Source organism: Anastrepha ludens, chromosome 6 (genome assembly GCF_028408465.1).
Source record: "Anastrepha ludens isolate Willacy chromosome 6, idAnaLude1.1, whole genome shotgun sequence".
In the NCBI taxonomy this organism is placed as follows: Eukaryota; Metazoa; Arthropoda; class Insecta; order Diptera; family Tephritidae; genus Anastrepha; species Anastrepha ludens.
Window position 1 is genome coordinate 25,634,703 of NC_071502.1, and position 27,781 is coordinate 25,662,483.

Below are 27,781 nucleotides of genomic sequence, written 5' to 3' on the forward strand. Positions count from 1 at the left end.
GTCCGACCGATTGTCGCAGTCCCTCCTGTCACTAAGCAGCGCGGACTGTAGGCAGCTGGTTGGACTGACGGGCCACTTTCTGTGGGCAAAGCACATGGAAAAGGTGGACATCTCAGACAATGCACTCTGCCCAGTATGTGGAGAGAAGGATGAGATGGCGGGACACTTTCTGTGACCACTTGAGGTCTTTGGCACCACAAGATGTACTCAGATTTCTTCAAAGGTCGAGTAAATTTAAAGAAATTTAAAAACGACCTTTTGCATTATTCATCCTTGCTTGTACACAGGAGCCCCTGTGGAGTGGACCTTCCCTTGCTCCACGCTCGTGGAACCAAAACATGGAATTTGAAGAATAAAAAACAACAAAATACAAAAAAATAGAGTCCGGAACTCTTAAAAAACTGGAAGGAGGAAACCCCTCCAATTCAACTGGGCTTTGCATTTCTCAGCAGTCAAAAGCGTTAAGCTTGACTATTTCCGATCGTAGGCTTATAAAATCGACTACGAGCTCTGCCGTTGTATCAGAAACCGGGAAAGACGTTTTGTCAAACACTTGCGTCCTTGTAATCTGGTCGGGCGTTTCTTAACGAATGTGGCAATACTTCCGCATCCATTTGATATGGGTGTCAGGGCATAGTGGCATACCAGGGAATTGTAAGACAAACAAATTAACGAAGAGGATACCTACTACTACTCGCCTCCCTCTTGATATGAAGAATGCAGGTATAGCTCTCTTAACCTATAAACTGCGTGGAGCAACTAGCTTTGTCACTTCAGCAAACACGAGATGGGTTGATAGTCTGACTTGTAATACTACTAAAAGAATTTGGCCAAAATTGGAGGCCAGGCGCTCAAAGGCGCTACTTAATCCGTCCAGGAAAAACGTCGAATGGATTGATCGGTTGGCTGATGACGGTACTCACGGGTCGAGAGTTCGAAAGGCTCCCCAACATAAAAGATTCCTTATACATTTTTGGGAAAAATGGTGAAGTTACAGTTCCTGGCAGGTTATAAATCCGGGTCGTTTCGGTAAATTAAAATCTTGCGAAGTTTTTTTTCGTAATTTTCTCTTTAATTACATGTCGGTTGTTGTTGTTTTTGTATCAGCTCACAAAGCCCTATCAAGCGCAGTGAAGTTATCGGTCATCGCGGTCTATCTCATCTTAGGGTAGGCCCAAGAAGCATGCTGTTTCTACGGGGTGGCTCCAGAGAGAGAAGGGTGAGTGGGTTGAAGAGGGCAAGTGAATAGGTGGTTATTGTCGACCGGGGCACCTATACATGCCGGAGCCTATCGATTGTGCGTCGAGTCCAGAGCTTGTCATACATACTCGTATATACCTTTTTCAAAATTGAGTAAATCAGTCGTACATGGTTCCAAAAAGCGATGCAGAGTCAAACAAAATTATTGGACAGATCAGTCAGAAAATTAAAAATTATATACAATATGTAATTGGCGCGTTCACTTCAGTTAGGTGTTTGGCCGAGCTTCTCCTCCTATTTCTGGCGTGCGTCTTTAAGTTGTTCTAGTGAGAATTCCTTATTTTGGACGATGTTTTTAATAAACGTGAAGAACGGTCTATCATGAATAAATGTTCAATTGCATAAATCATTTTTTGTAGCTAGTTTTATTGTTTTAGAAACCGCAGCAGCAATGAGAGCCACCACAGAGAAATGTTTTGTTTTATCTTAATCATTTATTTTCTAATTACATTATTTTTTTAAACTTTCACAACAATACTCAATCAAATCATAGTAAACCCCCTGAGGTATACCGTTCGATGCTTGTTGAATAAGCATTTTGACCCAGTTGCAAGCTTCTTCTTCGTACTTTTCAAAGGCTACAGGAAGGTTCAATTCTAAATAAAGTTGTTTGACACGTTCAACTTTCTGAGGATCTGAAATAAAAAATAAATAATAGCAATAAAAAAACTCCAATTATCTTCGTCAGCTAACTAAGTTCGGTAAATTTTTTATGATGTTTTATATTAAAAAAAAAAAAAATACAATAATTGGCGCGTACATTTCTGTTAGGTGTTTGGCCGAGCTCCTCCTCCTATTTGTGGTGTGCGTCTTGATGTTGTTCTACAAATAGAGGGACCTACAGTTTCAAGCCGACTCCGAACGGCAGATATTTTTATGAGGAGCTTTTTCATGGCAGAAATACCCTCGGAGGTTTGCCATTGCCTGCCGAGGTGCGACCGCTATTAGAAAAATGTTTTTATTAATTTTGCTTTCACCGAGATTCGAACCAACGACCTCTCTGTGAATTCCGAATGGTAATCACGCACCAACCCATTCGGCTACGTATTATATGTATAATATATATGTACATAAGAATGTTCATGTAAAAATTATCTAGTATTTGCCAGTAACTTAATTTACGAGAATTTGCTCTCAAAGAGAAAAATATCAAAAAAAGTACATGAATGCAAAGCCAGTAACAATTTGCAAGTTTTATGAACAGCTGATTACATACTTTTTTCACTTGCGCTACCTCGTATTAAATAAAAAAAAAATACATAAATGAAAATAAATAAATAAATAAAATAAATTAACAAAACAAAAATAAAGCAAATAAAATTCAAAATAACGAGCTTCAGAATCACTTGATTTCATTTTGCCTACAATAAATTGTTCCATTTCTTCATCGCTTTCAGATGCAGAACATTCCAGTAGCAATTATATTGTTTTTGCAATCACAGCTTTCTTTATATTTTCCTTGCTTCCGTCTATGCATTTATTGCCAAATTAGTTAATAATCAAGATGTAAACGCATAAAACACAAAAGCTACTTTCAATTTGTATTTCGGAAACTGCAGCCTTTGGTGGCCGGAGACTGTGGCTCAGAAGTACATACCTCTATATCATTGGCCGATTACTATTTAATATATGACTTCAAATAAGCTTTATAACATTTTAACTAAAATATACTCACTTACATTCTTTCTTTTAATCACAATTTTTATTTAAATTTAGAACTTTGACTCGATTCGCAAATTGTAATTCGTGTTTATTTTTACTTTGCGATCAGCTGTTTTCCTCACTTGCAAATTCTTACAAGTAAAAATATATCCAGCAAAAACTTGCCCAACTTCGCCTCAAAATAAAATTTCATTTTGCTCTCTCACTTTCCCCTACTTTGCAAGTTTTTTGGCTACATGAACACACGAGGTTGATAATTTATGTTTGATTATTAGCGTCATGAAAAGCCTATATGTATGTGTGTGTTTTTGAAAATTGCCAAAACCAAAAAAAAAAAACGGTTTTCCCAACTCTTCAAGTATTGAGTAGTAGTAGAAACGCAAGTATTCTGCGCATTTTTACATTCAAACGTACCTTTCTTCCCATAGCATGCCTCCATAATAGCCTTTTGCTCTGGATTAGCCCGTAGCATGCACTCCACTGCTAACCATGAGCACTTGTTGCCCTCTATGTCTGTGCCAATCTTGCCAGTCTCATCAGGATTACCAAAACAATCGAGGAAGTCGTTGAGTGATTGACAAAAATGAGCTAATTCAACTAGAATGGCATTACATTGATGAAATGATAGACGGTCTTTGATGCTAAAAATAAATATAAAATGTGGTTTGAACGCAGGTTTAATTTTAGAAATAAAATAAAATTAATAAATAAATAATAGAAATAAGAACAAACATGATTTAATTTAAGTGATTGCCACCTTGCTTAGATTCGCAGTAACCAATTGTCGTAAATTAAAGTTTCCTTCAACGCTTCTTTCAATCTTCAAAACACTTTTTTAACCGATAGCCGAATCGTATTTAGCACCTTTGCCAAAATTATATCAAAACTGCACTTTCCCGAAGTGTGGGTAGGAGAAAGAGTCAGATAGGGGTTAAGTCAACACGTATACTCGTGAAATGATTGCACGTCTATTTGCCGGTGGTATGGCAATGCAATGAAAAAACCCTGAGCTGTTTCTCAAAATTCCGAACTTTCTACACTTTTTGTACAACTCTTGGGCTTCGGTTTTCGCCATTGGCTGCTTCGCTTAGGCTACCGTTCTTTACTATCGCTTTGTTTTCATAGTTACTCACCCACGAAATTCCGACCTCTCTACATTCTTTGTACCACTCTCGTGCTTCGGTTTTCGACATTGGGTATTGCACTTACGTTACCGTTCTTTCTCTTTGTTATTATAGGTACTCACCCTGCTAAATGTAGAGAACATGCTGCGGGCAGATACAGCGTGTGACAGGAAGTTTTATAGTGCACTATAGTATTGAACGTTTCTACACTGAATGTGTTGACATTATTCTTCGCAGTTAGATATTCCAATAACTGACCACGAGCTACTTTAAGGGTTGCATCACGAAATAACTCTACCAGTTCGTCATAACACTCGAGTTGGCGGAAATTTCTTTTGAGTATTTCATAAATGCCGGCTTCTATCATGATCACATCATTTATGACAGTAGGGCCAACCTCTTCTAGTTTATACCAACACAATTGGCCGCGACGAGTAGTACTTTGGTCCATCATGTCATCGGAAATATTCATGGCAGCATGCAGCTGTAGAAAAATATATGTATGTATATGATATTTATATGTATATATTGTAAAAAATGGGCTGAAAAGTGCCGGGCCTAACACATAGATTCACTAGTTTTGCTGCATTCGCCACTACACAAAGACAGCTGTTAAAATTTCATGATCATTAGTTCGTGAGTTATTGTGCTAAGAGTGACGCTACTTTTGTTATTTTCATAAAAATGGATAAAAAAGAATTTCATGTTTTAATTTTATACTGCTTCTTGATGGGATAAGATTGCCGTGCAAGCGAAGCAGTGGCTTATGGGGACTACGCTCTATCAGAAACAACAATAAAACGAGTGTTTGCTGACTTCAAAGTGGACGATACAGGCTACCAGAAGAAACCATAAAACATCAAAGAAATTCACAAAATTGTTTTGAATGGTCGCAAAGTGAAGTTGCGTGAGTTAGCTGGCAACGTAAAGTTATCTCAAAAACATTTTGGCTTTATAGTGCATGAACATTCGACTATGAGAAAGCTCTGCTCTGAATGATTCTGAGCAGCTTTTTGACCATGTTTAATGAACGTAATGAACTGGAATTTGTACGTCTATATGTGGCAATTGATGAATCATGGATCCATCACTTCACTCCAAAATCAAAATGGCTGTCATCTGAGTGGACAGCAATTGGAACAATCGGCTGGCCTCGGTATTTTCGGATGTGCGTGGTGGAATATTCATCGACCAAGGGAAATACCATCAACAGTGAATATTATATAGCGTTGTTGGAGCGTTTGAAGGCCGAAATTGCAAAGAAACGTCCACATACAGCAAAGAAAAAAATGTTGTTTCATCAAGACAACGCAACGCAATCGAAGCACTGGCAAAACTACATGAATTGAACTTCATCCACTGCTCCCACGTCCACTGTATTCGCCAGATTTGGCTCCCAGCGATTACTGTCTATTCGCCGGCCTAAAAAATGCTTACCGGTAAGAAATTTCGCTCGAATGAAGAGGTTATCGTTAAAACTGGGCCTATTTTGGGGCAAAAGATAAATGGTTCTACAAAAGTGGTTTTGAAATGTTAGAGCGACACTGGAATGATGCGTTGTTCTTGGTGGAAATTACGTGGATGAACAAATCTAATTTTGGACATAAAGAAAAACGTGATTTCTTTGTTAGGCCCGGGACTTTTCAGCCCATGTGTTATATAGTACATAAATGTGTATGCATGTATAAGTATAAGTATAAGTATAAGCATAAGTATAAGTATAAGTATAAGTATAAGTATAAGTATAAGTATAAGTATAAGTATAAGTATAAGTATAAGTATAAGTATAAGTATAAGTATAAGTATAAGTATAAGTATAAGTATAAGTATAAGTATAAGTATAAGTATAAGTATAAGTATAAGTATAAGTATAAGTATAAGTATAAGTATAAGTATAAGTATAAGTATAAGTATAAGTATAAGTATAAGTATAAGTATAAGTATAAGTATAAGTATAAGTATAAGTATAAGTATAAGTATAAGTATAAGTATAAGTATAAGTATAAGTATAAGTATAAGTAGTATAAGTATAAGTATAAGTATAAGTATAAGTATAAGTATAATAGAAAAATTGCAGTTGAACTACAACTGGTTTGTGATTTGTCTTTGATGATGAAATAATTGTGGCAGCCTCACCAATTCAACACACCAACCGAGGTAATATGCCAATTTTAATTTGTCTGCCCTGACCTGTTCCCTTTCGATTAGACTCTTGTATGCGAAGACTGCGACCATGCCGTACATCGGTTTGGAGCTTGGTACATTGTGCAATAGAACCTGCAAAACGATGTAAAGAAAGTGTTCGAAAATCAGTTGGTTTAACTTTTGCATGAATTATTACTTTCCAGCACCTTTCTAAACCACTCTGCGACGATAGGCCCTTTTTCAATTTTGACTACTTCGGTGAGAGTGTGTAAGATTTCTGCAAATATGGGAAATACGATGGTATTTTTATGTGGTTTCTATAAAGTGGATATGTATGATATAAGTCTGACGAGAATTACATCTGTAAATGTATGCTAGGCGAATAAAATAAGCAAGTATTAGTGCAGGACCTTACGAGTACGAGTTTCTTTTTGAAATTCAACAAAACATAAATTACGAATGGAAATTTACTTTCGGCTTAGGGAGTCTACAATTTACAAATGATAAATGATAATTTCGAAATGTCCCCCGAGTGCACACTTAAATATGTATGTAGGTATGTCAATACTTTTGCTAAATTTTTCGATGAGAGTGAAGTATAATTTGATCTTCAACCTCACAACTTTGCATCTTTAAAATGTTTAATAGTTTATTCGCTTTAGCTCGATCTTTGAGATGCCCTCACTGCAGCCTTTGGTGGCCGGAGACTGTGGTTCAGAGGTACAAAGGGAGATAGCACTGGCCGATTCCTATTTAATATATGACTTCAAATAGACTTTATAAAATTTTATCTAAAATATACTCACTTACATTCTCCATTTTAATCACAATTTTTATTTAAATTTAGAACTTTAACTCGATTCGCAAATTTTGTGTGTTTGTGTTTATTTTTACTTTGCGATCAGCTGTTTTTCTCACTTGCAAATTCTTACAAGTAAAAATTTATCAAATAAAAACTTGCAACTTCCCCTCAAAATGAAATGTCATTTTGCTCACTCACTTTCCCCTACTTTGCAAGCGTTTTGGATGCCTACATGAAATTGCTACATGCTAAACTATTGTTTACCAAGCTCTTTAACCCATACAAGACCCTGGATGATTATGGAGTCCGCCCGTTAGTACTACCGTAAGGCGGGGAGTTAGTCACACCAATCTAGTTGGAATAATGCGAGACAGTTTTGCGCTGAGAGCACTTGAGGAGAAGAGCATAATTGGCCTTTATACCAAAAGTAGGAAAAATAACTATTCAGACTAATTAGTCTCATTTACTTTGTATTGAAAGTAATGGAGACGATTATTGATAATGAAATCAGATCAAACACTTTGCGTATAACACCTCTTCAAACCTCATCAAAACCAGCATGCGTACAAGTCAGGAAGGTCTACGGACATTGCGCTGTATCAGCTATGCGCGGAGATCCAGAGTTCCTTTTACTGTAAGGAAATTGTTCTCTGTGCCTTCTTCGAGCCACGGAGCTCTCGACAACGCCTCTAACTCGGGAGTGTGTCGCGCAGTAGAGAAGAGAAACGTGCAGAGATCCATCTGCAGATGGATAGAGTCCCTGCTGCAGTCTGGATATAAACCCGTCCTGCGATCATTCCTTTCACCAGGAATGAGGAAGATCAGCATGGACGGAGCTGCTATTGGTTTGGTTAGCGAAGTTAAGTGTCTTGGCCTTGTTCTGGATGAAAAGCTTAACTGAAAGAGACATGCTGACGCAATCTTGTCTAAAGCAATAAAGGCTCTCGTGATCTGCAAGCCCCTAGCAGGGAAATCCTGGGGTTGTAGCACAAGAATCCAGAGATGGATGTACATCATGATATTAAGACTAAAGGTAGCATATGGAGCGCCATTCTCTCGACAATGCGGGCGGCGCTAGCATACATTTGCATGTACTAAAATATTAGTAGTTTCTTACCTGGAAAAACGTCCATGTACTGTTGAATCTCCGTTCGCCATTTCGCCCAGCGTGGATCAAATATCTCTTGGCATTCCATTGCAGATGGGGGGCTATGAAAAGAGTTGCGAAGTAATAAGCAATAAGCAAAAATGAAAACTCAAGTTATGTTCTTAAGCAAATGGGCTGGCCATTCGTAATGATGAATTTGATAGAGCTTTTACTGAATCGTTTTAATTGATAGAAATCAAGTGATGATAGAGCTTGTGACTGGCAAAATGGTACCATTCAAACTGTGCCTAATTTCAACAATGTTCAGTCAAGATTTCCATTGAAATGTCGAGTAAATATTTGATACATTTATGCGCAGCGTCACCACTTGGCATTCACTACCGATTTTATTAATACAAAGGACATTTTGATGGTGGTTTTTCCATCATAATTGAAAAACTTATTATTCCGAAACATTTTAAGATTTACGTGAGCTGCACAGATTTCAAAATACCTCCAAATATCAGGTTTTTTAGTAGTTTTTAAAAATATTATTTCCCAAAACTTACCTCAAATGATAGAAGAGTTTAAGCTTAAAAATACTTAAAAATTGTATGAACGGAGGCAGATTTTTGGAAGTGCTATCACATTGGCGGCAGTCTTAAAATACAATAAATTTTATAATTTCGCTACAAAAGAAGTACCGGTTTTTTGTATTTGGATAGTGATGTACATTGGGGACATATCACCGAGATAGCACATTAAAAAATGCATAATTTGAAAATTTCTCAATAATCAAAAGCTTACGCAGTACCAGGCAATCATCGATCAGTCGATTAGTAACACAAAAACAAAAAAATTGAAACAAATTTAACAGAATTCGAAGAAGTAGACTTCTAATTGAAAATATGGTGCATGGTTTTTTAGGCAGAAAGAAGTCGCATTGCGACATAACCTCAAATATGAGGCGCACTTTTTGCACTTTTAATCTTAAATATCTTGGAAATCTGATCCACATGGATTCACCTTGACGAAAACCTTAAGAAAAGTATATTCTGGTTTCTGGTGCTTTTTTTCTTTCAATTTTATCGGTCCGTGTGGTTGATGATGATTCTTTAATTAGTATAACTATAATTATTTTGACTGTGAATTGTCTCCAACAGTGTAAGTCCAATGATACTTTGTTTTTACATTTTTGTTCCAAAGTGAATACAAAATTACGCATTGCTCAGTAGAAGACTCTTCCATACATTTATTTTGAATATTTATGCTACTTTCTACGGCTACTCATAAATCAATTTTATGTTTTGTAACTGACTTGCGTGTGTGGTGTTTCTAGCCCGTTATGTTTCGTTTGTGTTAATGTTTTTCACTCTCAACCCCAGAATTAAAATTTGATTTTGTTTAAAATTTTGTATGATTAACTTTCAAAATTTTTAGTTCACTAACACTCAGTTAAAGTATGAAAAATTTTGTTTATTAGGCGTTGCAAAGCTCATTAGATGTTAGCTCGTGATTAGTTTAGTACTATTTAAATCCATTCTCCCGCTCACCTAGTTGATATTTGCAATTTTTGCTGGCTCACTGGTTGAGTAGTTGAATGCTCAATATTTTGAGAGCCTATAATTGTTGTTAGACTGCGCGGGAAAATAACCGTTTGCCGTTGAATTATGCTGTTAATGCTTCTGCTGTATGGGCCACCACCAGCTACTGTCAAAGGCCATCGCATTTGTGACCACTTGCGCATCAAAGGAATCATTTTTATTTGTTATCTGAGTCTGCGAAAGATGGAAAAAACATATTAGCTGTATTTTTATACACATTGCGGGTTGTTTTGCAATTTCCTTTTTATAAAATGATAGAAATGAAACAAGGCATCTATTTAAGGTGGTGGTATTTGAGCAACAACAAAATTTTTAAAATTAGAAATGTCAAAGGAAAGCGAAGAGAAAAATGGAATGAATGACAAATAGATAAAAGGTTTGTTCAGGTAAAAATTATTCAGTAACTTGCCAGCAACTTAATTTTCGAGAGCTCTCTCTCTCAAAGAGAAAAATATCAAAAAAGATACATGAACGCAAAACCAATAACAATTTTTAAGCTTTACGAACAGCTGATTAAAGTGCAAACAGGAAAAAACACAAAAATTAGAAAAAAAAATTCACTTGAAGCACCTCGCAAAAAAACAAAAAAAGCAAATAAAATGCAAAAAAACGAGCTTCGGAATCACATAATTTCATTTTGTCAACAATAATTTGTTGCACTTCATCATCGCCGTCAGATGCAGAACATCTCATTAGCAACTGCAATTCGCCAATTTTAATTCGTGCTTGTTTTTACTTTGCGATCAGCTGTTTTTCTCACTTGCAAGTTCCTAAAAGTAAAAGTTTATCCAATAAAAACTTGCAACTTCTCTTCAAAATGAAATGTCATTTTGCTCTCTCACTTTCCCCTACTTTGCAAGTTTTTTGGGTACATGAACACCAAAACTTGTAACAATTGTTACAAACTGTTTGCTTCATGAACAGACCTAAAATTAGTTTGTCGCGCATTCATTTCGTTTTACTGGCATTTCTAAATTAAAGGCAAAATGTAGAAGAAGAAATCAAATACTCTAATCACACCACCTTCTATAGATACGCCTTGAATGAAAAAAACGAAATGAAAATGAAAGTGTCCTGGACGTTCCGTTATCTTTTTGCAAAGAACGTATGTATGTATATAGGCAAGTTCATATAAGGTGATGATAGCATTAGTATAAAAACCAAATTGAAACATATTTGGTTTTTGCAATTTGAAGGCAAAAATTTGAACCAGATTGTAAGTTTATTTTTTTGGACTTTAAACCACCAAATCTCATGAAAAAAACAAAAACAAATCAGTTGCTCTACATCTACTATCACTTTACATACTTACTTATAACCATAATTATTTATAACTTATAAATACAAGGTGGCGCAAAATTAATAATCTTTTGCTTTTTGTTTAACTTTTTTACTATGTAGATAAAAAACCAAATTTTGCGTGACGGAGATCTTTATTCTCAACCTATCTATCTCTACGCGCTTCACTGTTTGCCAGCTTGTACAGGGTCCGGCACTCGAAGTGTAACCGATTAAAAAGTCTATAAATTTAGTTTGGGAAATTACTTTTATTCAATTCAAAGTAAAAAATTTGTGGAAATAATAGAAAATTAAGAATCAATTTACCTTTGCTCGATATGACAACCTTTTCCTTTGAGTATGGCCTTGAGACGGTCCAGAAACGAATCGCAAGCTGCCCAAATGTGACTTGTAGCTATTTTTGCCCACTCGCGGACAATGCCCTTAAACAGAGCCTCGAGACTGGTGAATCTTTTAGTTTGGACCTTGCTCTCCAAAATGGCCCAAGCAGAATAATCCATTGGATTCGCGTCTGGTGAATTTGAGAGCCATTGTGTGGAGGTTATGAAGTTCGGAACGTTGTTTTTTAGCCATTCTTGGTTCACTCGAGCTTTGTGAGACTGTGTCGAGTCCTGTTGAAACGTCCATGGTCTGCAACCGAAATGTTTGTCTGTCCATGGCTTCAGAACAACCTCCAGAATACTTTCTCGATAATATTTCGCATTCACCTTGACGTCAGGCTCGATGAAAAAGATTGGAGAGCGCCCATCTGCAGTTACAGCGGCCCAAACCATTACCTGTAGCGGGTGCTGCCTCCTGGTGGGAGTTTTGGGAGTTAAGAAAGTGCACAATTTGAAAAATTTTCTCGTCAGAAAACCCAATGTTTGGAAATTGACCGCTTTCGGCCAAGCGAAGCAACTCCTTCGCTCTCTCAAGTCTGACTTGTTGCTGCTTTGGTGTGAGATCATGCGCCTTTTGTATTTTGGATCTTGTAAGGCCTGACTTTGAGATCGTTTTTCAGTATGCAACGAATGCTACGGTTAGATATTTTCAGTTCTTTCACAATTTGATTGGCACTTCGTTGGGGATTTCGCTCAAGTCGCTTCTTCAATACTGATATTATTTTCCTTGCGTTTACTCTCGGCAAAATCCTTCCGCGCGCTTATAAGCAATACTCTGGGCTGTCATTTAGCCAACTAACAGACAGGTGATGCCCGGGCAAAACTTACAAAAACAAAACTGATGCACGGGCATCAGCACAGGCTATTTTATTACAAGGTCAGGCACTCGGCAGTGTAACCAACTTCAGACTGATCGCGCAGCTGATGCCCGTGCATCAGTTTTGTTTTTGTAAGTTTTGCCCGGGCATCAGCTGCGCGAGCGGTCTGAAGTTGGTTACACTGCCGAGTGCCTGACCTTGTAATAAAATATTTGGCAAGTGTGCATATCGACGCGATCGGTGAAAAGCGAGAGGGAGGGCAAATTCCAGAGGCGAGAAACGATGCCTTTGCAGGAGCAATAAATCGACACGAAGCAAGTGTGGTGGCGATTTGCCTTTGCCCAAGCACTGAGCAAGCGTACGGTAAACGTGCATACACCTGTACATACATATATTCATGCAAGTCAATAATAGCGCTTGCCTCTCAATCAAATGCTAAACTTAACCAGTTTTTCTACAAAGTAATCATATCGATCGTTGGACTCTTGTGAAGAAATCTAATCAGATCAATAAAATAAACGCCGATTTCCGCTACTGGGTAAACAACAGTTTAATAGAAATTACAATTTAAAATTTAATTCAATATACTTTGACAAAATTGCAAGATCCAATTTGAATCTATAAATAAAATTAAGATAAACAACATTGCAAGTTAGAAATATTAAGTAAAAGCTAGAATTGAGATAAAGAAATTGAAAGCTAAAAATGAGATATTTTTGAATTAAAGGACAGTTCGGTTTCAGTCAGTTTCGAAAGTTTCCAGTCTTCGCTTTGGAAGAAAACATTCGTTTTTATAAAAACGTTCATCGTTAATTAATTTGCATGCATTTGTAGATACGCACAAATGTAAATAGAATATTTGATGCTTAGGAAAATGTACGTACAGTCGAGTCTCCATAATTTGTAACACGCTAAATCAAAAAAAATTCTATCCCCTTGAAAAAAAACGTTAATTTGTAAAAAGTCCACACATTTTGGTCCCCTGGTTAATTTTTTCACAACTCATAGAATATTAAACCTCTTATAAATTGAAATTTTGTTTTCGTAACCTCTTATAATTCGTATTGCAATTTGAAACTTTTTGTCGTTAAATTACCGTTGCATTTTGCAAAGGTGCTATGACGCCTTAATGTCGCTGTGCATGTTGAATTTTGCGCTTCTCACACTGTTTTCGTTTAGTTTGTCGAGTTTTATTCTAAGCGCAACATCATTTCTTAGAAATGGCAAATAGACGTACGCATAAGACCTTATCAATCGCGCAAAAGCAAGACATTATTTCAGCCATTGATAATGGAACAAAAAAAATTGACGTGACAAAACAATTTAATATCGCTCCATCAACAATCACGTCAATTTTACATAAAAGAGAGTTTATTCTGCAAACATCAGCTCATAGTAAACTGAAACGTCAGAAATATGCTTGCTGAATATCCAAATGAGAAATCTGTACTCTTGTGGTTTACGCAATGCCGTGAGAGTAATGTTCCCATTGGCGGAGAACTATTAAAAGAAAAAGCTTTGTTTTTTGCCAGAGCTATGAACATAACAGATTTTATTGCAAGCAGTGGTTGGCTAGATCATTTTAAAAAACGAAACAATATCTACTTTAAAAAAAATGTGCGGCGAAAGTGCGTTTGTTAATGAAGGCGTTTGTTCTGACTGGAAGGACAAGTTGAGTGACCTGATTAAAACCTACGAAGCTAAGGATATATTTAATGCAGATGAAACTGGGTTGTTTTATAAGTGTTTACCAGATCGCACCTACTGCTTTAAAAATGAAAAATGTCATGGGGACAGCATCAGCTAATGGGCTGATGTAACAGGGGATGTGTTTACAAAAAAACTTAGATTGCTTTAGTGATATATGAAAAAAATTAACCAATGAGACTTCGTCGCCGTCTGAACAACGACTGATTGGGTAGTGTGTGAATACATGTGAAATGATCATGCGAAATTCGGCTGCCGAACTCCCTGTGACGTGGCAGCCCAAGTTCCTTTCACAATTCTCTTTTCCACCATAGTTAATGACCAAACCTTTTAAATCTATCAACCTTGCGCTACTGAAAATTTCCAGTCCACTCTTTTGTAGTTGTAAATACATAATTAATATATATGTATATATATATATCTAACAAGAGTGTTATTTTTTTTTTGCTGTAGTGTATCTATGTTTGCATTTACAGTGGCTCAATCAAGAACTCGGACATCCACTTAAATGAGCCCACAGATGTTCAATTACATGGATGTCTGGAGATTGTGGAGGTGTTTCAAGTACTTTAGGGGAGTTGTACATAAGCCATAGACGGACACGGACATCAGGTGCCTTATGCTAGGAATCTTTGTCTTTATAGTACCGAAAATTGTACTTAATTCCCAAATTTTCAGCACTTTGGACCAAATTTTCCTTCATAATTGGTAATTTTAGGTATTGTTTGTGGTCCATATTGCCCTTAATGCAGCATTTCCAGTACCAACAGCGGACATACAACCCTATACCGTTACCGAACCACCCCATGTTTAACTGTGGAACGAAATTTTTTTTCCAGCAACTCTTCATTAGGTCTTGAGGAAAGAGTGAGGAAGGCAACAATCGCCTTGTATGGGTTCAAAGGCGCAATTGGCAAAAGATGGGGCCTTTCGCTAAGAGCTGTTTTATGGCTATATGAGTACTTGGGAACAGGGTCTGGTGAACTTGGGATCCTCCTGACTACCTGCGGGCTGCTCCTGAAAAGATGGGCTTCGCGCCAACTCAGCGAGCGTTGGGCCAGTATACAAACTTGTAAGGTCGCGAAATCCTTCTGGTGTGGGTCGGGGGCGCTCGGGCGAGCTTCTAAGGTTGACAATATATCAGCTCCCGAATCTCGGGACACTATGCGCGAGGAATGCATGCTGTGAGACTTGGAATTACCTCGAGTCCTTTTTACGCTGAATGTATGGAGGATTAAAGTGCCAAACAATCGCAATAATGCCAGCTGTCCGACTTCTTTTTTGCATTTTACCAGCCCAGCGCTACTGTCATTCTAGAAACTGAAGGGTGTTATTTTACTCTGTAATGAATTTAGATGGTTCTTTCTCAAGTTGATAAATAAGCAAACTAGCATCTCAGCCTGCAGGAAGTTAGATCTTATGCCCATGGATAGAGAAAATTTGGTGCCAGGCCTATAAATACCTCCAGATTCATTTTTCATTCGACTGTACTCCATTGTCCGCCATAGACCAAATCTTCGCCAAATCTTGGAGAAACCCATGAAAAACAACTCGACACGCACCACCTCTTCGTCAATTTCAAAGCCGTCTTTGATAGCACGGAGCCGTTCGATATCAAGCGAGGTTTCAGACAAGGCGATTCTCTATGTTGTGACTTTTTCAAGCCCTTTGCTGGAAAAAATCTTTTGCACTGCCGAGCTGAACGGCACTGGTACTATCTTTTATAAGAGTACCATGCGACTAGCATATGCTGACGACATCGATATTTTCGGCAAAACCAACCGCATATGTATGCTCGGCATACTCCAATTTAAAGAGAGAGGTGAGCAATTTGGGTCAGTGGAATGAGGGTAAGACAAAGTACCTGCTGTCAACACACAAGGCGTCTTCGCGTCTTGGACCATATGTCATTGTTGACAACCAATCATTCGAAGTTGTGAAGGACTTTGTCTACCTTGGGACCAATATTAATAACAGAAATGACGTCAGCCTGGAGATCAAACGAAGAATAACTTTTGCCAACAACTGTGCCTTTGGGCTCAGTAGACAACTGAGCAGTAGAGCTCTTTCTCTCGAAGAACTAAACTGGCACTCTACAAAACGCTCATTATTCTCGTCCTAATATAAGGCGCAGAAGCATGGACGATGTCAACAGCGGATGAAAAAGTTTTTGGGATCCTTCGAGAGAAAAATTTTACAAAACATTTTTGGACGCCTCCGCGTTAATGAGGAGCACCGCGTACGGTGGAACAGCGAGTTGTATGAGATACATATATAGGACATGGACATGGTTAAGCGTGTAAAAATACAGCGGTTAAGCTGGCTTTTCCATGTCACCCGTATGAAGAAGACGCGCCAGCAAAGGCGAATTGAAGACACGGTACCCCAAAAAGGAAGGCGTGGAAGAGGAAGATCGCATCTCCGTTGGAACGACCAAGTGCTGCAGGACCGAGATTTCCAACTGGCACCAACGAGCGGAGGATAGAAACAGCTGGCGCGCCATTTTGGCCAAAACCGACACACGGTTGTAGCGCCACATAAGTAAGTACTCCATTGCCCATACGCATGTATCTGAGCTGAGGGAGGCAGATTTAGTTATTCCATACTTCTGGCCGAAGAATATTGCTGGGTAAATGCCTACCCAAATAGATCTCCTAAGTCAATGTGTTAGGAATTAAACCAAATTCACAACACACGCATTTTTCACTAAATATTTGTTTGAATTTCACGGTTTCAGTTGATGCTGCTTCTACCGGTCTGAGCGAGTGAGTCCTTAGAACAATACGGTCTGGCAACTTCTCACTGACAGACTATGAGCGAGAGAGAGGTCAACTATTCCAGTTTATTCATCCCTACTATGACTGTCTTTTGTAGTATTTTCCGCTTCCTAAAGTAGTTGCAAATAATGATTGGATGTGCGATCTTACCTTAAAGATTTTCCATTAACTTTGTGCTAAAAATCCATGTCTGATTAAAATTTTAACTGGAGTTCAATTATGGATATACGAGTACTACATCACACCATAGAACTTTTTCTAATATTATTCACTGCTTTACCTTTAAATTTGTTGCCCAAAAATATCGCAACTACTTCTCCACTTTATGATGATGGCGATTCCTTTTTGATATTTTTACTCAATCTTTTTACTTTTTGATCTCTTTCAACTCAAATGTCACTATGGCTATCCCGTTTGCATTTATAATGGCAATGTTTTGTCCGTTAGCTCCTTAATTTTTAAAAGCATAAGCACCGCAAATGTGTAATGCACCGAACGCAAATTATTACTGCGAGAATATGAAACGTGGCCGCTTTAAAATAAAGTCAAGCTGAAGTTCACCCGACACGCGCAAACGCAGCGGCACAAGTTTGCATTATAAGTAGGGGCTCAGATGAACTTAATTAATAATATTTATATTTCTGAATAATTTTCCTTTAGTTAGACGCCCCAAGTTATTTTTATAATCGTACATTTCCAGAACCGAGAGCAGTCACATGCCGCTCTACATCGGGTTGTGCAAAAGTATTGGACTCGTACATTAAAAAAGGAATGCTATTGTGATAATGAAATCAAATAATTAATTAATAATTATTTTTATAATCCTACTTATAATGGGTGTTTATTTTAAGAGCTTGAAAACGTAAAATGATAATACGGAACCGAAATATTGTTGGAATGAATTTTTCATGGCATTTATTTTTTGAATATCTGGAATATGTAAGTATGTACGCCTTGACTACAATGCGACAAATCGATTATTATGCCAGTTGCGAGCCAAATATCGTCAATGTACAGGGTTTGATTGAAAAGTAATGAGCCTTCCCGAATCGGCTGGTGGGGGAAAATGATCGTTGGACCTTCCACTAGAAACCGGTCCCAGTTCGATGGCAACAGGAGTGCAGTCAACATCGCTCCGCGCGTGAAAGCTGTTTTAAAAGTGTGCTAGGATTTAGCAGTGGCGAAAATGCAGCGATCGTTGGAGCAACGTTACTCGATCAAATTTTGCGTAAAGCTAAACAGTTTGTAGCTACAGGAAGCACTGTAAACGCGGCATTTTACAAAGAAGTGCTCCTTCGGCTGAAAAATGTTTCTGCAGTGGAAGGATCGCTACCAGCGGTGTATTGACGCGCAAGGGTCCTATTTTGAAGAATATTACTTGCAGAAGCCAAAAGGTTTAATAAAACTGCTTAAAAAAATAAGGCTCATAACTTTTCAATCAAACCCTGTATAGCTGATCAATTTTTGGAAACAAAAATTCAATTCAAGCATGGCTCGATAGCGATCGTAACGGCAGCTACTTCCTCGTTTCGGGAATAAGGGCCGATTATGTCGCCAGTGTTCTATGAACTTCGTGTACAAATTTATTTATTTTTTAATAATTTTGCACAATTTGGAAGCGCTGTTCTGGCGTTAAAGACTCATGATGACTTGCCAAACATTCTTCTGGCGCAATAATGGATGGTATGGAGGATGGTTCCATGTGTAGAAATCTACACAAGTGTGGAAAGTCCCTGGATAAAAATGCCAACACAGTTTGATATTCTCAGCTGTCAAGCCATAGTTATTGATACGAGTATCGGTAGCTCTCATGCAGCTAAAGAAACACCCGATAAACATATAAAGGTTGGTTAAATTTCAAGAGCCGATGTTGAATGTGAACCACACGTAAACGTCAAGTTTTTTTCTGCATTTCATTTGACACCCTTTCAATTTCAGACTAATTCAATTTGAAACATGGAAAGATATACAATCGAGCAACGCGTTAAAGTTATTCAGGCTTATTATGAAAACGGGCGTTCAAATCAAAATGCATATCGCGGACTTCGTCTTCAGCTTCATCTTCAGTGATGAGGCACATTTTCACCTCAGTGGATTCGTCAATAAGCAGAATTGCCGCATTTGGGCGAATGATTAACCAAGAGTGATTGCCGAAAAACCAATGCACCCACAAAGAGTGACTGTTTGGTGTGGTTTATGAGCCGACGGCATCATTGGGCCATATTTTTTCCAAAATGAGGCCGGTCAGGCAGTTACTGTGAATAGTGTTGGCTATCGTGAGATGATAACAAACTTTTTATGGCCCGAATTGGAAGATATGGATGTGGACGATAGGTGGTTTCAACAGGACGGTGCCACTTGTCACACAGCTAACGCAACAATGGCTCTTTTGCGCGAAAAATTTGATGGCCGAATAATCTCACATCGCGGCAATGTCAATTGGCCGCCAAGATCATGTGATTCGATACCATTAGACTTCTTTCTTTGGTTCTATTTGAAAGAAAGGGTGTAGGTCGATAAGTCAGCAGCAATTCAAGAGCTAAAGGATGAGATAATTCGGCATATTAAGGGCATAGAACCTCAATTATGCCTCAGCGTCATCGAAAATTTGGACCATCGGATGGAGGCAATAATTTCTTAAAGAAATTGTATTTTATTCAAAATCAACACCGGCCCTTGAAACTTAACCACCCTTTATAAGTATATGTATATTATGTTACCTCGTTATGTTATTCGCATCCTTTTTTTGACTTTCAATCCGTTTAAGTGTTTTTTTGGCAAAAACATAATAAGGGTACTCACGTAAATGTCGTTACTTCGGCGGTTTGTAAGCAGGTAATTAAACCTTTACTGCATGAATTAGAACTCTCTCGACGAACAAAACTAGGGAATTTATAAGGCTCTTATCAAACCCATCCTATTGTATGACGCTCAAGCTTGGACGTTGACAATATCCGATGAGGCGTCTCTTAGAGTGTTTGAGCGAAAGATTCTGCGGACGATTTTTAGTGATCGTAGCCGTTGGAACGCAGTGACGTCAGGTCCCCTTAATAAACCAACAAAAGGAGGAACAATTTTCTGTTTTGGGAAAATTCAGTGAATGGCTTGTTAATATTGTGATTTGTAACATTTAGACTAAACAAATGAAAGAAAACGATGTGTGGCGTGTTAAATTGGGAAAGCACGAATTATAAAATATCTCCAAATGCAGTTTTTTTGTTTTTTTATTTTAGCCGAGATCTAAATGATTGTCAAAAAACAGTGCCTAAATTGCAAAATTTTCTCATTTAAAAAATCGAAGGCTACAACGTAACAGCGTCGCAAACGGTGTGGTAAACAAAAATCATCTTTGGACCATCGCAATGCGGCGACTTTAAATCTTATTGTACATTTAAATCTTAAAAAATGGCCAAATGTAAGTATAAAAGCAATTTATATGTATAAAAATTAGTTTTGTAACTTTTCTTAAACAATAAGAGAGAAAATTGGAGATAATCTAATTATTGCGTTCAAGTTGCTTAAGAAAATTATTTACCTTCAAATTTTTTGTCCAAGTAAAATAGAAACACCTAACATCTGATAGTTGATGCAACAACTATTGTATTAAAATTCGGTCATTTACATTATATTTAACTGACGATAAGCTGGAAAAATATATCGATGGTTTTCGCGAAAAGTGACATAATTCAAAAATACAAAATACTGAGTTGGGTCAGTTTTCTAGATAAGTGACGCGCCATTTCGATCACCTGACAAAACGAATTGCTTCAAGATTCGCTTATGACGCTTTTCCACATAAAAATATATAAACTCTGTAGTTGATTTTTGCTTTTAACGGCAAAACTCCGAATTTGAGTTAATTTTGAGTTGTGTCGCTTTTCTCGAAAACCATCGATATGTACATATGTATGCATGCACCCAGCCATCGTTTGAAGGAAAATTTTTTTAGCGATGAATCCACACGACTCTGTAGAAAACTTGACAATACAACTTAAATTTCCTTTCAATATCCAATCAACAAACAATTCTTTACACAACAGCTAAAATACGCTTTTATAAATAATTAACTAAGTGTACTACTTAATCGGAGCCAACATAAATTACTCTTTAACTGCATTTCATTGTTTATCGGTCAACTGAAGTAAAATATAAAATATGCAAACTGCAATGGGATAATAAAAATATCTACCATTGTCATAGGTGAAATAAGTGGCTGTATAAACATGCGATTTAGTTATTTCCTGTCTATTTAAGTTCATTTTGAAAATCTATGGTAGTCGTTTCTAGTAACGCATTTGTCATTTCTATAAAGTTTTTAGAATTTTTCTGGGGTTGATATTCTATGGCCCATTGAATTTTAATACATGAACGAATTTTTTTTTTATAGCGCGGTCAACGATATTTTGTAGTTACCTCAAACTTCCATTTTGTTATACTAAATAGAACTAAAGGGTGATTTTTTAAGATCTATAGGAAAGTTTTTTCATATAAATACACGTAAAATTCAGAAAAATTCATGCAATTTTTATTTAAATCGATAGTACAGTCCATATAATTTAATGTTTGAGGATTATATCATGCAAATGTTGACCGCGACTTCGCTTCAAATGGTCCATCCGCTTAGTCCAATTTTGGCATACTCTTTCCAATGTTTCGGCCGGTATCTCACATATAAAGGCTTCAATGTTGTCTTCCAATGCGTTAGTTGAAGCAGGCTTGTCTGAATAGCCATGAGCTTTAACATGGCCCCACAAAAAATAATCTAATATAAAGGCGTTATATCGCACGACAATTGACAGGCCCCGAACGTGAAATAAACTGTTTACCGAACTCGCCTCTCAACAAGTCCATTGTTACGCGTGCTGTGTGGCATGTGGCACCGTCTTGCTGAAACCACATGTCATGCAAGTCAAGCTCTTGCATTTTGGGGGAAAAAAAGTTGGAAATCATTTCACGGTAGCGCTCACCATTCACAGTTACGTTACGATTCGCAGCATCTTTGAAGAAGTACGGTCCAATGATACCTCCAGCCCATAAACGTCACCAAACTGTGACCTTTTCTGGATACATTGGTAGCTCTTGCAGTTCTTCTGGCTGATCTTCACTACAAAATCGACAATTCTGCTTATTTACGTACCGATTGATCCAAAAATGAGCTTCGTCGCTGAACACAATTTTTCGATAAAAAAGTGGATCTTCGGCCAACTTTCCCAGAGCCCATTCACCAAAAATTCGGCGTTGCGGTAAGTCGTTCGGCTTCAATTCTTGCACCAGCTGTATTTTGAAAGGCTTCACACCTAAATCCTTTCGCAAAATTTTCCACGTTGTTGAGTAACAGAGGCCCAATTGCTGCGAACGACGACGAATCGATAGTTGATGGTCATCATTAACACTGGCCGATACAGCTGCGATATTTTCTTCAGTTGGCACTCTACGCAAGCGTGTTGGTGGTTTGATGTCCACTAATGTAAATTTGGTTCTAAATTTAGTCACAATAGCTCGAATAGCCGCTTCAGTGGGTCGATTAAACTGACCATAAAATGGAAGAAGCGCGCGATAAACTTTCTTAACAGAACACGCATTTTTATTATAAAATTCAATGATTTGCAAGCGTTGTTCGTTTGTAAGACGATTCATGGTTAAATTATAGGCCAAACTGAAGATGTTTGACAGTGAAACAAAACACGAAACGTGCGTCAGCTGTTTAAACCAACTGTTTAAAAAGAAAATAGCTAAAAAATCACCCTTTATAAGCAGATGCCAGCATATCTTGGTAAACATGTCGCCTAAAATCGGGGATAGGGTTTTTTGTAACTTTTTATAGATTATAAAAGCATTTACCACCGTGCATTCTAGAAAATCAAAGAATATTCGGTGCCACCATTTTTTTGATTTGCGTCCAATCGCATAGCTTCCCTTCAATTGGTCAAATTTATCAACGAAATTCATATTTTCATTGTAGTCCTTCAAGGCCAGAGGGCATGACGCTTCAACTCTCTCTCCAGTTTTTTCTGTTCTTCTTACATGAACCAGATCTCTGAGATCATGAAAGTTACTCAAAATGAAAACGCAACGTTTATCTTTCCATTTCATAAAGGAAACCATTTGATTGTCTCTGACTCTAAAATCGTATTCGCCGCGCTTCAATTCCTTATCGGTTTTCAAATTAGGGAGATGTTTACGAGATTCATTTACTGTCCCACACTGCATAGACGTTCTTCCGACGTAAATTGACCTGGAGTTCGTAGCTCTTAAAATAATTGTCAAAGTTCACCTTATGGTTTTTATTTTCCAATCGCTCACAGAATTCTCTGACAACGTTACCCCCTAAATTGGTTTCCACCTTGTTTTCGACTTTTCCTAAATATATCTGCAAATCTAAACAGTATCCAGTCGAAGCGCATTTTGTCCACACCTTGTACCCCCTCTTTGTTGTTTTTTTCGGCATGTACTGCTTCAGACAGCTTCTTCCTTTAAATTTTATCATGGACTCTTCAATAGCATTTTTTTCTGTGTGTTTGTAACTTTTCTTATAAGATTCTCGAAGCATTTCAATGAAAGGGCGTAGCTTATACAACTTATCATAATGGGGCTCGTTTCGGGAAGGCAATAAGTTATTGTCATTTAGATGCAAATTTCGAAGAATCCATGAGCAGCGGCTGAGCGGCATAAAATGTGATATGTAGTCATCTCGCAAATCAGGCTGCTTACGTCCAAGCAGATGGGATAAAGGAGCTTCATCGTCAGAGTCAAACTCTTCATCAGATGGAAAAATATTTTCCCCAAGTGAAAACTTCAATATCAGGTTCGTCTTCATCAGATCCATCTGCACCCGCACAGCTATCAGTATCTGAAGGTACCTGTATATCCTCATATATCAATAAGTTTTCAGTTTCACGATCAGATAATTTCTTCTTGGCCATTTTTTCAGATCGCTTTATGACATACCGCGTTGGAAGCGTCAATCCAAGTAGATTTTTACCATGGAACAGTACACGCCACGCGAGCGCTCTTAAATTGTTGAAATCAACATTCCACAAAAGAAGTCAATTGTGAAAAGAAGAAGAAGAAGAATAAAAGAAGAAAATTGTGATGCCAATTATTCGTCGAAAGCATATGAGGCAGTTCAGGTTTCAACAAGAAGGCGCTCCACCACACACAGCTTGCACCACAATCGATTTTTTGAAGAAATTGTTTCCTCGTCGTTTGATGTGGAAAAATGGCGATTTTGACTGGCCACCGCGTTCGCCCGGTTTAACGCCACCTGACTTCTTCTTGTGGGGATATTTAAAATCAAAGGTTTATATTAATAAGCCAAAGACCATAGACGAGCTCAAGAACAATATCCGTGAGGAAATAGCCGCTATTCCAGCCGAAATGTTAGCGGAAACTATAGAAAATGCTGCAAAAGGGCACAATACGCCGCACAGGCTCAATGCGACCATTTGAGAGATATCATATTCAAAAAGTAATGTCAACAAATCTACTTGAACCAAATAAAAGGATTATTATCGTCAACATCAAAAAAAATGTGTTTTTCTTTGATTTAAAGAAAACACATGGGTCCGTCGAATATGGGCAACCAAGTATGTAGTATCGTAGATTCTATCGCAGGATTTTTGAAAATTCCCGTAGAACCGTGTCAGCTGATTGTGTTGTCACATAGTACATTTCGAAATCATTTGCAAAAGAAACTTGGGAAAATTTAAATTTTTAATAAAATAACTTAAAAACAATGTTGAATAATGTTAATTAGAAATAAATGAACTTTTTGCATTTGTCCGTTCTGGGCTTTGGTTTATTAAACAATGAAAAAGAAATACGTACACAAATAGTTTTCATATAGTAATAGTTTCCTTTATTGTTTCGTAATACATATCTACATGCGATAGATTTAATTAATATTTTATATTTTGAATCTTATTTTCCCTCACAAAACAGTCGACAACCTCCAAGGTAGCCATGAAATGCCGCACATCTCTCAATGAGATGGCTGAGTCATTTCGCCTAAGGATAATAGGGGTTCCTGGCCATCGCGACATTGAGCGTAACTGCAGAGCCGATGAACTAGCGAGACTCGGCACCAAGTGGACCGATGAGTACATAGACAATGACATAGGCATATCCTTACAAACATGTAAGCTACTTATCCTTGAAGAAATCGCAAGGAAAGCAAACGAAAGATGGCGTAATGAAGCCACCTGCAAAATCGCCCACCAACTGTGACCGACTCCCAGTGCTGAACGCACAGAATCTTTGCTAAGCCAAAATAAGCACAGTCTTAGCACACTGATTTCAGTCATAACGGGACATTGTCTAATAGGTAGGCACGCCCAAAGGATGGGTGTGCAACGCACATGACTTCTGTAGAACTTGTCTTGATGAGGAAGAGGAAGAGACAATCTTACACCTTCTGTGCCATTATCCTGCTCCATTCAGACGGAGATTTGCTATGTTAGGCAGACAATGTTTTAACGAATCGGAAGATCTCAGTTGAGCAGAAATAGGAGGTATTCTAAAATTTTTGAAAATGTAATCATTCCTGTTGGATCGACAGACATTTGGTCATTTCCCATTTTCAGTAATTGGTGTGAAAATTCAGCTGCTGACGGATCGTTCTGTAGTTGAACACGTACGTTTGTGGTAAGTGTAAGCGTGTTTACATGTCTCGATAAATACGATGATTTTAAACATGCATTGATTTCTTCTGCAGCCGTAGATTTTGGGATCACAGGTAATGTTTGCCTGAAGTCTCCAGCCAATAAAATCATGGCACCTCCAAAGACTGTTTGGCTTCCTCGTAGATCTTTCAAATTTCTATCAAGTGCTTCCAATGGTTTCTTGTGAGCCATAGTACACTCGTCCCATACGATGAGCTTACATACTTTAAGAACTTTTGCCATTCCAGATGTTTTCGCAATATTACATGTTGGTGTTTCATTTACCTGCATATGCAAAGGCAACTTTAATGCAGAATGTGCTGTGTGACCGCCTTCCGCCGCAATTCTGGAAGAAGCGAGTGCCAATGCAACGTTATTATCTGATCGAATTGTTGCTAATATCAATGAAATCAAAAAGGTCTTTCCTGTTCCCCCAGGAGCATCCAAGAAAAACAATCCACCAGTTTCATGGCTAACATTATTCATGATTGTATCATAAACATGTTGTTGTTTATGTTTACGCTCCGTCGAAAAAAATTTGCAACTTAGCAACACGACACAAATCGTTTCACAATAACGAAAAATTCGCATATTTATTCCAAAAAAAGTTGTACATATAAAATGAATGTTAATTCGAAACTTAATCTAAGAATCGAGCAAGTTCTGCGGCAATTTTCACCAAAAACACAGTTTGTACAATATTTTGATTTTTTCTTTTTTTATATGTAGAAAATATTAAAAAAAAATTTTTTTTGCTGAAAACCTTCCCCTAGTGGATCCCTATAATATGAAAAAAGAACGAATAAAATTGGTCTCGTATCGGCCCAAAAAAATGCGTACAAACGAACATCATTTCATTTTTATACAATATATCGTCCCCTTAGTATAACAATAGCCTATGTGCTCATAGGCTATTATTTTTTTTTTGCATTTTTGGATTCTCCATCGTCGATTTTATATGTGGTCAAAATTTTGTCAAATTCTAGTTCCACAAAGTGGGTCAAAACGTCAGTCAAAAAATAATAAATATTTACAGACATAACGAGTTTGAGTGAGAGCTGCTTTCGACAAAAAGTTTGAAATTCATTTTCTCAAAACATAAAAAAATTTATAGGCTATTTTAATACTAAGGGGACGATATATAGATGTGAATTTTTTTTCAGTTACCTGTAGCTGGGTTTATCATTTTTATATTGAAATGATAGCCATCTTCGCCTTCCCAAAATAATATTGGATATTGTAAAGCATCGTAGCAGCGATGCGCTTCAGACACGCGTATTAGCTCGTTTGTTCTACGATGAAGCACAATATCACGCTTTTGAAAATCTTGGCCAACAATTACAATTGCAACATCGTCGATAGTGGGAGCATTGAATCGTCTAGAGTGTTCGCCTACAGGTACTTTGTCTGGACGAATCACAATTTTATGGTTGTCTGATGGCATTCGATCCATCGCTGTTTTGAACAATCGAATCAATAAATTATGTGCATGGAAAAATTCTGTCACTTCTCCAACTATTGCTCGTCGAGCATTAGTGGCAATTGTACAGCGTCGATCAATTTCATCTTCGGTATTACCAATAAAATAAATTTGTAAAAACTCATAATTTGCATCCGCGAATGGTAATAAAGGTCCGACTTGATGGTAAATTTGTCCTTGAATCTGTGTGGAAGAATTTGCAAAATTGTAAATTTCACAAACTTCCGTATTATAAAGACAAATTACCTTGAATGTTGGCATGAAATTATCTGTGATTATTTTCGAAGCACCAAACGATGTCATTTGAAAACAGGAATTATACGTTTGAATTTTGTCCAAAAAATGCCTTGATAATGGTGTTGTTCCCGATACAAATGAACGTAATAGTTCAGGGGGAAGTTTTAATTCCGGTAGTTTAACTTTTCCACCGGAACAACAAAGACCATCGGTTTCATTTTGAAATTTCAGTGCCTTACAATGTTTGCAAACATTAGTCATGGTTCCAATTACAACAGAATTGTGCAAACTACAGTCATTCAAATGATTATATGCAAACGCTGCTCTGTTGAGATTTTGTACCATACAATTGACCTCTGTCTCCTAATACGCTGATTCATGTTCGTATTTTGTTGACCTTGCACTGCACGATTTCTTCTCATTCTTTCACGATCATTATTATTACGTGTTTCCCGTTTTTCATTCGAATGAGCAGAACATGATCTGTCCATACGTTGTCTACTTTGCTCATTATGCTGACTTCGTTGCTCTGCAGTCTCTTCATTTCTCCTTGCAGCATGATTACGTGTATTGCGCGATTTACGGCCAAGATCAGATCGTTTCGGCATTTTTAAAAATCGTCGAAAACCACACATTCAAATTGTTCATCTGTTCGCAATAAGGAACACTAAAAAGCATCAATAAATACTATAATAACGAAAATATTGAATAGTCCATTAATGTAATCTCACAAAGCAAC

The 27,781-nt window shown here is 37.5% G+C and overlaps 1 protein-coding gene across 4 annotated transcripts; it reads right to left on the reverse strand.

Moving 5' to 3' along the window:
• Nucleotides 1-1,606: 1,606 nt before the first annotated feature.
• Nucleotides 1,607-17,044, reverse strand: LOC128867421 (farnesyl pyrophosphate synthase-like). Of its 4 annotated transcripts, none has more exons than XM_054108612.1 (8): nucleotides 16,946-17,044; nucleotides 9,634-9,858; nucleotides 8,111-8,202; nucleotides 6,398-6,468; nucleotides 6,183-6,323; nucleotides 4,169-4,530; nucleotides 3,337-3,563; nucleotides 1,607-1,895 (listed from the first exon to the last, which is right to left on the reverse strand). In XM_054108612.1, exons 2-8 carry the CDS (start codon nucleotides 9,837-9,839, stop codon nucleotides 1,711-1,713), a joined length of 1,284 nt encoding a protein of 427 aa, XP_053964587.1. In that variant the 5' UTR covers nucleotides 9,840-9,858; nucleotides 16,946-17,044; the 3' UTR covers nucleotides 1,607-1,710. The 4 variants fall into 4 exon arrangements, with proteins under 4 accessions (XP_053964587.1, XP_053964588.1, XP_053964589.1 ...); XM_054108613.1 differs by lacking the exons at nucleotides 9,634-9,858; nucleotides 16,946-17,044 and adding exons at nucleotides 8,650-8,740; nucleotides 9,272-9,320; XM_054108614.1 differs by lacking the exons at nucleotides 9,634-9,858; nucleotides 16,946-17,044 and adding an exon at nucleotides 9,399-9,622.
• Between the last annotated feature and the right edge of the window lie 10,737 nt (nucleotides 17,045-27,781).

Excerpts from the sequence above, each read along its gene's own strand:
- LOC128867421 (XM_054108612.1), bottom strand. The coding sequence starts at position 9,839 with ATGATTCCTTTGATGCGCAAGTGGTCACAAATGCGATGGCCTTTGACA. Across the intron at positions 4,531-6,182 it reads TCGGTTGGTGTGTTGAATTG|CTGCATGCTGCCATGAATAT; the intron begins GTGAGGCTGCCA and ends ATTTTTCTACAG. Across the intron at positions 1,896-3,336 it reads GGCATGCTATGGGAAGAAAG|ATCCTCAGAAAGTTGAACGT; the intron begins GTACGTTTGAAT and ends TTTTTATTTCAG.